Genomic DNA, 11,919 nt, shown 5'->3' on the forward strand with positions numbered 1-11,919 from the left:
ATGATCCAGGTTATCCGAGTGGCTCTAAATGTAATCACAAGAGCCCTTAGGAGAGGGAGGTGGGAGGTTCGGAGTCAGGATATGGGACAGGGAAGCAGAAGGGATGTGCCCACAGTCCAAGGAATGCAGGCGGCCTCCACAAGCTGGACAAGGCAAGAAGGTAGGTGCTCTCCTGGAGGCTCCGGAAGTCACACAGTCCGGCTGACACCTTGATTTTAGCCCAGTGCAAGTCGACGAGTCCAAAACCCATTTAGGACTTCTGATCTCCAGAACGGTAAAATAATAAATCTGTGTTGTTTTAAGCCACCAAGTTTTTTAGTGATTTGTTAATAGCAGACATAGGAAATGAATACAATAGGGTGCCCACGGGTCCAGACCTGTGTCCTACTACCAACACACACACACACACACACACACACACACACACACGCTCAAACAGGACCTATATGTTTGTTTTCCCATCTCAGCCCAAAATACTGCCCTGCATACCCCAGACCTAGCAACTCAATACATTTGAAATGGAGGGCCCCAACTAAAGCTGGCTACAACCTTTTCCTGGATGGGGGGCTCTTATGGAAAAGACTAGAACTAGGGTTTCCTTAAGCCCAGCCCAAACCAAACACTTCTGCAGACCAGGCCTGCAGGGGCTCATTCCCAGCCCCGAGCTCCGAATCTGGTGCGTGGAGGCTGTGAGCTTCCTAGACAAACTTGCCTGGGCATTTTGCTTCAAGAATCCCCCTCCTCTGCACCTGGCAGGACCCAGGGAAATTTTTACCGGGTAGAGAGGGGTGATAAGAAGGGTCTGCACATGCCCGGCCAGTATGGCTCAGTGGTTGAGCGTCAGCCTATGAACCAGGAAATCACAGTTTGATTCCCGGTCAGAGCACATGCCCGGGTTGTGGACTCGATCGCCAGTGCGGGGCCTGCAGGAAGCAGCCGATCCATGATTCTCTCTCATCACTGATGTTTCTATTTCTCTCTCCCTCTTCTTTTCTCTCTGAAATCAATAAAAATATCTTTTTAAAAAAAAGAAGGGTCTGCACAGGAGCTGCTTCGTGGAGAACGGGTAGGTGGGGAAACTGAGGCCAAGAGAAGGAGTGGGGTGAGTCAAAAGCTGCCTGGGTTACCCCAATGCGGGGCTCCAGTAAATGGTGGGGTGGAGCCTCAGATGCGGGGGGGGGGGAAAAGGCCTGCAGGTGAGGGACCAGCGCAACCTGCAAATAATAGGGGCGGGGCGGGGCCAGAGCAGGGGCGTGGCCACGATAAGGGCGGGGCCGAAAGGCCTAGAACAAGGGCGGGACCTCAGGTGGTGGGGAGGAGCAGAGTGTTGGAGAGGGCGGGAACATGGATGTGGGCGGGGTCTCCTGGAGGCGGGGCCAGACCTGGGAGGGGCGGGGCATACACCAGGGCAGGGCTGGATCTCGTCAGGAGGATGAAGAAACAGGGCTCGCTAAGGGGCGGGACGCGGGACGGGGCGGGGCTTAGCGGGAGAGGCCGCGAGGGGCGGGGCCTGTGCGAGGGGCGGGGCCACCGCGGTAACCGGTCGGGTGGGTCGGGCTTAAGGGCAGAGCAAACGCTGCCGCCCCAGCTACGGAGTTGGGTGGGTGCGCCGGAAATGTTCCCGATGAGACCTGCGTATTTCCGGTCAAGATGGCGGCGCCCACGAGAGTCAGGTGCGGGCGACTCTGTCTTCAGTAGCGGCGGCGACTCGAGGCCCGGAGAGGTGAGGCGCGCCCCGCTCTGGCTCCCCTCTTCGGAGAGGAGGGAGGAGATTCGTTGATAGGACGACCCAAGGGGGGAGCTGGTTGCTTTGGAGGCGGGACAGCGGCGTTGCTAAGAGACGGGGACGCGCGCACTGGACATCGGGGAGGGGGTTGCTAGGAGAGTGGGTGGGGCCTGTTGCTAGGGAGGGAGGCGGGGCTAGTGGCTTTGGGGAAGGGTCCCGCAGGTTTGAAAGAAGGAAAGGAAGCGGGCAGTGGTTAAGTGGGTGTGGGCAGAGCGGTTCCGTGTCATGGGGGGGCGCCGGGCTCCCCTAAAACGCCACCTTCTCAGCAGACCCCCAGGAGTCGACCCTCCAGGACACCAGAGCTCCTTCCGCGGTGACCCTCCCCTACCCCGCAACACACGCTCCCCTTCTCCACAAGCAGCCCATGGCGGACCAAGGCTCGGGGGGCAACCGCCTCCCCCTGGCGCTGCCCCCAGCCTCCCAGGGCTGCTCCTCCGGCGGCGGCGGCGGCGGCGGCTCCTCCACGGGGGGCTCGGGCCACCCCCCGCACCCGCGCAACCTGCAAGGCCTGCTGCAGATGGCCATCACGGCGGGCTCTGACGAGCCGGACCCCCCTCCGGAACCCATGAGTGAGGAGGTAAAGGGTGGGGTGCAAGAAGCCGGGGGAGGGGCGTGGGGACAGCTATATCTGGGGAAGCATGGCTCGGGGGGCTGGGAGCTGGAGTTTTCCGGGGTTTGGGGGCGGGTGCGGGAGGCCGGGTGTGACGGCGCATCGGCTGTTATCTGTGCTAGATGCGGTCCTTGTAGCCGAGATGAGGGTCAGATCTCAGAACTGTCGGAGGGGGCAGATCCCCGGGGGTTCCATGCTGGGAGGTAGACTAGCCTCGTGGGAGAAAGAAAAGCAGACAAAGCTGGATTCCGCCGCATCCAGCTGTGTGACCTTGGGTATCACTCAGTCTCTCTGGGCCTCAAGGTCCCCATTTGCAAGTTGAGGATGATAAGAGTAACGGCACTCAGGGCGGTTCTGAGGTTGCAGTTGCAGTAGCGCTCCTGCAGGCAGCTGGGGCTCCCAGCGGGTGTGGTCAGCTGGTTGAGGGTGGTCCCAGGCACCCAGAGGTCACCTGTTTCCTGTTCCTGGTCAGGGTACATGCCCGGGTTGTGGGCTTGATCCCCGGGTGGGAGGGTTGCAGGAGGCAGCTGATCAGCATGTCTCTCATATCAATGCTTCTAATCTCCTTTCTCTGTCTAAAATAGATAACAATAATAATAATAATAATAATAATAAATATTTTTTTAGCCCTAGCCGGTTTGACTCAGTGGATAGAGAATTGGCCTGCAAACTGAAAGGTCCCAGGTTCGATTGTGGTCAAGGGCACATGCCCGGGTGGTGGGCTCGATCCCCAGTGGGGGACTTGCGGGAGGCAACCGATCCATGATTCTCTCTCATCGTGGATGTTTCTATCTCCCTCTTCCTTCCTCTCTGAAATCAATAAAAATATATTAAAAAAATAAAAATAATAATAATTAATATTTTTTTAAAAAGAGCACCAGGCTCTGTGGACCGACTGTCTGCTTAGGTCTGACCACAGGCTTTATAGATGGCTGACTGTGTGATCTTGGGCAAGTCACAGCCTTTCTGTGCCTCAGTTTCCACATCTGTGAAGTGGGTTGTTTTGGAGGTTAATAGCAATATTGCCTTTAATGACATTTCGTCAGTGATGGTGGTTGCCGTTCAGGCATACCTCCTTTTACTGTGCCTCACGGATGCTGTCCTTTTTACAAACTGAAGGCAAGATCCTCCACCAGCAAAAAGATTAGGACTGGCTTTCTTGTGATCCTCGCTTTATTGCTGTGATCTGGAGCCGAGCCCCCAATATCCCCTGTATACAAAAACTCCTGCTCATGCAGCTACATCCTCGATGTCTTTGAACCTTAGGACAATGAGCTGGGAAACAGGCCCAGAAGGATTAGCCTCCTGCCCACATTTTCCCAGTGCTGTGTCCTCAGAGCCCTCAGACGAGTACAGGCAGTTAACACAAACACTGTGCATCCGAGAAATAGAAGGAAAAAATTCCAGTGGCCAGTTCTCGGCTCTCACCATATCGGATGGAACAGCAACATCAGTTACTGCCCCTTCCTCGATCTCTTTCTTCACTTCGCTTCCGGAGCAACACAGTGTCCTGGCCCTCCCCCTCCCCACTGGCCCTTCCCCCCATTTCCTCTCGGTTCACCCATGTTCTCCAGCCTCTGAATAGTGGAGGCACTGGGACTCTCCTTTCTCATTATCTTTTATTTTCTTAAAATTATATTTTTATTGATTTCAGAGAGGAAGGAAGAGGGAGAGAGAGAGAGAAACATCAAGAAGATTGGCTGCCTCCTACCCATTCTGCACAGGGAATCGAGCTCAAAACCCAGGCATGTGCCCTGACTGGGAATCGAACCGTGACCTGGCTCACAGGTGGAGGCTCTACCACTGAGCCACGCCAGCGGGGCCTCATTATTTGTTTTAAAATATATTTTTACTGTTTGTTTGTTTGTTTTTAAGAGAGAGAGGGAGGGAAAGGAGAGAGAGATAGAAACATTGATTGGCTGCCACATGCAGGCCCCGTACTGGGGGTCAAATCCGAAACCCTGGACATGTGCCCTGACCTGGACTCGAACCTGTGATCTCTTGGTGCTTGGGTTGGCGCTCAGCCAACTGAGCCACATGGGCCGGGCCAGGCCTCTCCTCTCATTTGCACTCACTTCCTGTGTGAGCTCATGTCCTGTAGAGCTTTACTCTCAAACGTGTACCTATCCACCAGACGACACGGGCAATGTGTGGAGACATTCTCGGTTGTTGCAAGCTATGGTGTCTCACGGGTCGCGGTCAGGGGTGCTGCTCAGCCTCTGGCACCACGCGGACAGCCCCCACCACGGGACTGTCCCGCTCAAGGCTGCGAAACCAGGTGTCGCCTGGGCCTTCCCTCTGAACTCCAGGCAGCCTGCTCAGCACTTCACCTCAGCGTGTAATAGATCCCTCAAACATAACACATTAACAGCGGCTCTAGGCTCTGGACAGGTACTAAGTGGGTTAGAGCATCGTCCTGATGTGCCAAGGTTGCAGGTTCGATCCCGGGTCAGGGTGCATACAAGAATCAACCAATGAATGCATGGATGGGTGGAACAAGAAGCCATTGTTCCTCTCCCCCTCCCCCTCTCTCAAAAACCAAACAAACAGCTCAGATGGTCTGGCTCAGTGGTTGTGCGGCGACCTATGAACCAGGAGGTCACGGTTCGATTCCCAGTCAGGTCACGTGCCCGGGTTGCGGGCTCAATCCCCAGTGTGGGGCGTGCAGGAGGCAACCGATCCATGATTCTCTCTCATCATTGATGTTTCTCTATCTCTCTCTTTCTCCCTTCTGCTCTCTGGAATCATAAAGAAATATGTAAACAAACAAACAAAAAACCAAGTTCTAATCTTCTGTCCTACACCTGCTGCCCTGGCATCTCCTTCTAGGGAGTCAGGACAGACACCGGGGAGCCCTGCCTCCTCTGCCCCCCGCCCCACATCCCGTCTCTCTGTAGATCTCGTGTCTAGACACGTCTGTCAGTAGAAATGAAGCTCCATAGATCGTGTTGATTGAAGGAACTGTCGGCGCTCGATGTTGGCAGTCATTGACAATGACCGTGATTCCTGAATGAACTTATTGATGAATTCACCCACCTTGTCCCCAGAGGCGCCAGTGGCTGCAGGAGGCCATGTCGGCCGCCTGCCGGGGCCAGCGGGAGGAGGTGGAGCAGATGAAGAACTGCCTCCGAGTGCTGTCCCAGCCCACGCCCTCCTCGGCCGGTGAGGCTGAGCTGGCCGTCGACCAGCAGGAGCGTGAGGGGGCCCTGGAGCTGCTGGCTGACCTGTGTGAGAACATGGACAACGCCGCAGGTACCCCCCCCTGCCCGCCCCCAGCCGCCGGTGCCACCCCGCTGCCTCCTGCCTGGCCCCCTCCTCAGCGTGTGTGCGGCTGGGCTGCGGCTCATGGCGTATGTGGCCTTCCCCACCCAGTGTGAAGTGTTCAGGGTCCTTCCCGGCTGTTGCCGACCTTGAACTTGATTCCTTTGGGCGGCTGGTGCCCCTGGTGTGGATGGAGAGCGCCGGCCACGGGCGCCTGGGGCGTGTCCCCTTTGGCTGTTCTGAATTCTGCTGCTGTGAATGCAGCAGTCCGAGTTTCTGCCTGAGCCCCCAGGCTCGAGTCCTGGGAGTGGCCATTGGTGACTCTGGGTAACTCTCTCCCCAGTACCACCTGATCTATGCAAACGTGGCTTGCCGACCCCGGCCCAGTATGCGGTTCTCCCACAGGGGTTGTGCTGGTTGTAGGGTGTGTGGGGGTCAGCGCTGGCATTTCATGGGCTGGAGCCTGGGACCTAACCCCCACATGCTGATTTTGTGGAGACACAGCGACCTGGGAGGGACCCCGCTGGTGCTGGAGAGAGCCAGCACAGGTCGGCCTGCCCCTCCGGCCTCACCTGGAGCGCTGGTTTGCTCTGGCTGCCGTAACAAAGGACCACGGGCTGGGCAGTTTAAACAGCAGACGTGGCCCGGCAGGCATGGCTCAGTGGTTGAGTGTCGGCCTATGAACCAGGAGGTCAGGGTTCAGTTCCCAGTCGGCATATACCCGGGTTGCAGGCTCGATCCCTGGCTGGAAGTGCAAGATCAAGGTGTGGGCAGGGCTGGCTGCTTCGGAGGCCCCTCTCCGTGGCTTTCACATGGCTGTCCCGTCCCGTGTCCTCACTTGGTCTCCCCCTGGGGTGTCCGTGTCCTGTTCTTGTCAGGGCACCAGCCATGTAGGGCCAATCCGGTGATGTCATGTCACCTTACGCACCTATCTTAGGCCCCATCTCCACATACAGCGCATTCTCAGGCACTGGGGAGGGGAGGGCTTCAAGGAATGGATTTGGCACAGCTCAGCCGTAACACTGGTTCTCCCCCCCTCTCTGCGACACAGACTTCTGCCAGCTGTCGGGCATGCACCTGCTGGTGGGCCGGTACCTGGAGGCGGGGCCCGCGGGGCTGCGGTGGCGGGCAGCCCAGCTCATCGGCACGTGCAGCCAGAACGTGGCGGCCATCCAGGAGCAGGTGCTGGGCCTGGGCGCCCTGCGCAAGCTGCTGCGGCTGCTCGACCGGGACCCCTGCGACTCGGTGCGCGTCAAGGCCCTCTTCGCCATCTCCTGTGAGTGTCTGGGCTGCGGGGGAGGGGCCTGGAGCTGGCCCGGGAGGCGGGCCCTGTAGGGATCCCCTGGGGGCAGAGGGAGCGGGGCCTCCTTTGTTCATTCACCCCCAGTACCAGTCAGGGTCTGTGCTGGGTGCTGGGAACAGGGTGGTGAGTTTGCCGACCTCCTGCCGGTCGGAGAGCCAGGTCCTAGGGACTCAGGGCTGTCACTCAGCTTAAGTGACGGTGCCATCGGGTTCTCAGCCTCCGCCTGTTGATGGTCCTCTCCCTGGAGCTTGTGGGCGGGGCTGGTTTCAGTTTCTCGTGTGGGTTGGTCTTTCTGGGGACCCGTCCTCATCCTGGAGCCCACCCAGAGCCACATCATTAGAAGAAGGAGGCTCGCCTGGCTGGGGTGGCTCGTTGGTTGGAGCGTTGTCCCACGTACCGGAAGGTTGTGGGTTCGATTCCCCGTCAGGACACATACCTAGGTTGTGGGTTCCATCCCTGTCAGGGTGCACGAGGGAGGCAGCCAATTGATGCACCCCTCACACCGATGTTTCTTTCTCTCTAATGTCAATTTTAAAAAACATTTAAAAAGAAGAAAAGGTGCTACTATCACCAGGAAATTCCAAGGGAGTTGGGGACTCGGTGTCAGGAGTGGAGGACAGAGACCAATTACAGTGGGGCCTTGACTTACGAGTTTAATTCGTTTGGAGACCGAGCTCCTTAAGGAGCTCGTTAAGGAGCTCGTTAACTCAAATTACTCTGTCAACTCAATGCAAAAAACCGGAGGAGAGACAGCTGGTATCTCAAAAAACTCGTTAGTCAGGACACTTGTAAGTCAAGGCCCCACTGTATGTATTATGTTCCCTGGGATAAGGTGGGGGAGCGTGGATAGGAGATTCTGGGGGGAGGAAGGAGTTCTGGCGAGGGAAGGAGTCTTGGAGGAGACGGCATTTGGAAAGTCACATCCAAAAGTAGGGAGACAGATGGACAGACTGGCCCGGGGCAGCCCCGCGGGGAAGGGCGACAGAGGGACTTGGGGCCCCGGAGGTACCACGACCAGAGGCTGGTAGGGGACAGATGGACAGTTTTCTTTAAATGGCTTAATTGTATCAGTGAAAATACACCTTTAGGCCCGGCCAACGTGGTTCCATGGTTGAGCGTCGACCTGTGAACCAGGAGTCACAGTTGATTCATGGTCAGAGCACATGCCCAGGTTTTGGGTTCGATCCCCAGTGGGGGTGTTCAGGAGGCAGCGAATCAGTGATTCTCTCTAATTGTTGATGTTTCTCTCTCTCTCTCCCTCTCCCTTCCTCTGAAATCAATAAAAATAGATTTAAAAATACATATACCTTTAAGAAAAGATAATGCTTGTGAAGCACAGGCCCATAAAAATTGATGATGGTGATGATGATGGCGATGATGATGGTGGTGGTGGTGGTGATGATGATGATGGTGATGATGGTGATGATGGTGATGATGGTGATGATAGTGATGATGTTGGTGATGGTGGTGGTGATGGTGGTGATGATGGTGATGATAGTGATGATGATGATGATGATGGTGATGATGATCATGTTGGTGATGGTGATGTTGGTGATGGTGGTGATGATGATGATGGTGATGATGGTCACTGTGACTTTGAGGCCCATCCTCTCTCCCCTCCCCAGGCCTCGTCCGGGAGCAGGAGGCTGGGTTGCTGCAGTTCCTCCGGCTGGACGGCTTCTCGGTGTTGATGCGGGCCATGCAGCAGCAGGTGCAAAAGCTCAAGGTCAAGTCAGCCTTCCTGCTGCAGAACCTGCTGGTGGGCCACCCAGAACACAAAGGTGGGGTGGCCAGGGCAGAGGCTGGGATGGTCCTGGAGGATGGTGGTGGGGGCAGGGAGTGCACAGAGGGGGGGGCGCCCTCTGACCCCGAGTCCTTCCCCCAGGGACGCTGTGCTCCATGGGGATGGTCCAGCAGCTGGTGGCCCTCGTCCGAACAGAACACAGCCCCTTCCACGAGCACGTGCTTGGAGCTCTGTGCAGGTGCGCGGGGGCGAGGGAGCACGTTCCGGGGCGGGTGCCCCCCTCCCAGAATGCACCACTGGGCTCCGGCCTCCTTTTTCCTGGGTCCCAGGAGTGTGGGGCTTCCCCTGCGGAGTGCTGGCCCTCTCCGAGCCTGTGTCCTCACCTGTAAGGGGAGTGACGCAGCAGCCCACGGAGGAGTGGGGGGAAGGCTCTCTTTCACCCCGCACCCCCCACGGTCCAAGGGAATCAGCGTCTGAAAATGACTGGATGGGGCAGCCGAGCAGGCGGGCAGCGGCCCCAGCCAGGCCCTGTGCTCAGTGCCCTGTTTTGTGCAAGTCCCATGAGATCCGCTTTGCAGCGGGGGAGACTGGGGTTCGGTGTGGGGCGCTGTCTTTCCCTGGCCGCCAGGGCGTGTGTGTGTGTGTGTGTGTGTGTGCGCGCGCGCGCGCGCGTGTGTGTGTGTGTGTGTGTGTGGAGGGAGGTGCCAAGAACTGCTGTCCTGTGCCCGCAGCCTGGTGACGGACTTCCCCCAGGGCGTGCGGGAGTGCCGGGAGCCGGAGCTGGGCCTGGAGGAGCTGCTCCGGCACCGCTGCCAGCTGCTGCAGCAGCACGAGGAGTACCAGGTGGGCCGCCCTCCGCCCTTCACCCGCCTCCGGGTCTGTTCTCCACGCTGGTCATGTTCATTCACGTCTCTCCCATCCCCTGTGCAGCCAACGCCCCTGCCACCTCCCATGTGCCTCACACTGTCCCAGGGAGTTTCTTAAAGGGCTAACAAATTCATTTAATCACTATCCACGTTATTTACATTGCATTCAAGTATTTAGTAATTAAATATTAGATCAATAAATACATAAGTGATAAATAGCAGGCAATTACATCTTGAATTAAATAGGTAAGTAACAAGTACATGGTAAAGAACTCCTTAGATATTAGATAACAGTGATCCAGCTCAGGAGCCAATGACATAGATAAGAAATCAGTGGTAGCTCATTTGATAGTTAATTGTATGGATAGTAAGTAACACGTGGTAAGTAGCTCAGGTATTTACATCGATAACGAGCCGCAGATAAGCGATGAGCACAGCCTGTCCCGAGCTCCCCACCTCTCGCGGTGCATGTGGCTTCCGAGGTGCTCTGTGCACAGACAAGCACACGTGCCTGTGACTTCTCCTTCCTTCCCCGCGTGCTGCCCATGATCGTGTCCTGAGCGCCGTGTGCTCCTGGCCTCGCCCCTCTCCTGGCGTCTCAGGTGCACACTCTTTCCCCTCCTCCTGTCGCTGCCCTTCTGGATGGACATGTTTCCACGCTGAGCACTAACACTGCTGACAGAAGAACCTCTCGCGTATGTTGCTTCCTGTGTGTACGTCTACAGAAGTTCTAGGAAGGGAGAGGCCGAGTTAAAGTGCCATAAGGGTCAAGTTACGCTCTAGCCAGTTTGGCTCAGTGGCTAGGTCATCGGCCTGCGGACTGCAGGTTTCCAAATTCGATTCCGGTCAAAAGGCACCCACCTCAGCTGCAGGCTCGAACCCTGGCTCTGTGGAGGCAACCAGTCGATGTCTGTCTTTCACATCAATGTTTCTCTCTCTCTCTGTCTCTCCTCTCCCTTCCGTTTTCTCTAAAAATCAATGGGAAAATACCCTCAGGTGAGGATTAACAGCAACAAAAGGTGAGGTTACAGGGCTGCCCAGTTGCTGTCCCTGGAGGTTGCACAGGTCCGCGTGCAGCCACAAGGGTCCCCAGCGGCCTGGCCAGGCTGGCCCCAAACCATTGGGCCTTTTTCCAAGCTGATGAGTGGATCCAGCTGCCATTTGCGTTTCTCCCGAGTGAAGTGGGGCCTCTTTTTCCTTTCTTGTTAACCGCTCATGCACATCCGGTGTGATGAGTCGCAATTATTTTCACCACCAACTTGGTTCTCTTTCCGGCATCTCGGTGCCAGGCAGACACCTTGTATGTTTCTGCGTCCAGCCCTTCAGTGCTTGCTTTCCCGGCTTCTGGAGTCTGTATCCGGGGGAGGGGTTCTCAGTGGGATGAGTAGGGTGAGTGGTGGCAGGGAGTTAGAGCCTGAGTGAGCTGATGTGAGGGCAGACCAGTGGGGAGTGACCAGAGGCTGGAGACCCCGGGGTCCAGTTCAGGAGACCAGAAGTGGGTGAGAAGAGAAAGAGGGAGTCGGGGATCTGAGCAGAGGTCGGAGAACCCGGGAGGCTTCGGCCGGCAGGGGCCGAGCAGCGAAGAGGAGTGGTCTTGGGTGGGGGGTTTAGAGGCACTCAGGGCGCCCGCTCTTGCCCCTGATCCAGGAGGAGCTGGAGTTCTGCGAAAAGCTGCTGCAGACCTGCTTCTCCAGCCCCACGGACGACAGCATGGATCGGTGAACCCGGCGCTTCCGGCCCCCTCTCCGTGGGAACCCTAGGCCTCTCGCCTCCCGGCCATGGGGCCCTCTCCCAAGGGAGAGCAGGGCCTGCTGGTGCCGGGCCACCCCGTGCCAGCCCGTCTCTGCTCAGCCCCCTGGAGGGGCCCTGGGAAAGGCACCGGCCCCTCGGACCGCCCCCCCCCCCCCATGCTTTCACTCCACCCCCCATAGCGTCCACACTGTCTTCCAATAAAGGTGTCGCTCTCCCTCCTTTGCAGCAGCCTCTGTCACCTCCCCTGGAGGGTGCCTGGGGAGGGGAGGTGGGGCTCAGTCCTAAGGGACCCGGGGAGCCACCGAGGGGACGGAAGTGGGCGGGACCTGGGAATAAAGTGCTGCTCTCGGAAACCCAGAGCCATTGTCGCCTGTCATTTCCCAGCCTCTCGAGGGGGAGTGTGGGGCGCACCCACTCCTTTTCTCGGCCACCATCCTCGCTGATTTCTCCTCCATTTGGGGAAACCCCCACGGTAGATTCTCACCCAGCAGGCCCCAAGGCTGAAGCCCTCTTCTTGCCCAGCATCCAGGGCAAGGCGTGTCATGTGACTGCAGCCCCACCAATCAGAGCCCTCCCTGCGGCCTGCTGGGCAGCCAC

General features: G+C 57.5%; 1 protein-coding gene across 4 annotated transcripts; it reads left to right on the plus strand.

Moving 5' to 3' along the window:
• Positions 1 to 1,601: 1,601 nt before the first annotated feature.
• Positions 1,602 to 11,538, plus strand: LOC139001350 (hsp70-binding protein 1). 4 transcript variants are annotated; one of them, XM_070403027.1, is made up of 8 exons: positions 1,608 to 1,723; positions 2,053 to 2,363; positions 5,444 to 5,648; positions 6,709 to 6,933; positions 8,586 to 8,741; positions 8,846 to 8,942; positions 9,436 to 9,547; positions 11,218 to 11,538. In XM_070403027.1, exons 2-8 carry the CDS (start codon positions 2,151 to 2,153, stop codon positions 11,290 to 11,292), a joined length of 1,083 nt encoding a protein of 360 aa, XP_070259128.1. In that variant the 5' UTR covers positions 1,608 to 1,723; positions 2,053 to 2,150; the 3' UTR covers positions 11,293 to 11,538. The 4 variants fall into 4 exon arrangements, with proteins under 4 accessions (XP_070259130.1, XP_070259128.1, XP_070259127.1 ...); XM_070403026.1 differs by having other exon boundaries at positions 2,056 to 2,363; XM_070403029.1 differs by lacking the exon at positions 11,218 to 11,538 and having other exon boundaries at positions 1,602 to 1,723; positions 2,056 to 2,363; positions 8,586 to 8,719; positions 9,436 to 9,527.
• Positions 11,539 to 11,919: the final 381 nt, after the last annotated feature.

Source organism: Myotis yumanensis, unplaced genomic scaffold, assembly GCF_028538775.1.
Source record: "Myotis yumanensis isolate MYYU_CA2020_CCGP unplaced genomic scaffold, mMyoYum1.0.hap1 SCAF_458, whole genome shotgun sequence".
NCBI classification, from domain to species: Eukaryota; Metazoa; Chordata; class Mammalia; order Chiroptera; family Vespertilionidae; genus Myotis; species Myotis yumanensis.

Coding starts and splice junctions, on each gene's coding strand:
- LOC139001350 (XM_070403027.1), top strand. CDS start 2,151: ATGGCGGACCAAGGCTCGGGGGGCAACCGCCTCCCCCTGGCGCTGCCC. Junction 8,742..8,845: donor GGGCCACCCAGAACACAAAG/GTGGGGTGGCCA, acceptor TCCTTCCCCCAG/GGACGCTGTGCTCCATGGGG. Junction 8,943..9,435: donor GTGCTTGGAGCTCTGTGCAG/GTGCGCGGGGGC, acceptor CTGTGCCCGCAG/CCTGGTGACGGACTTCCCCC.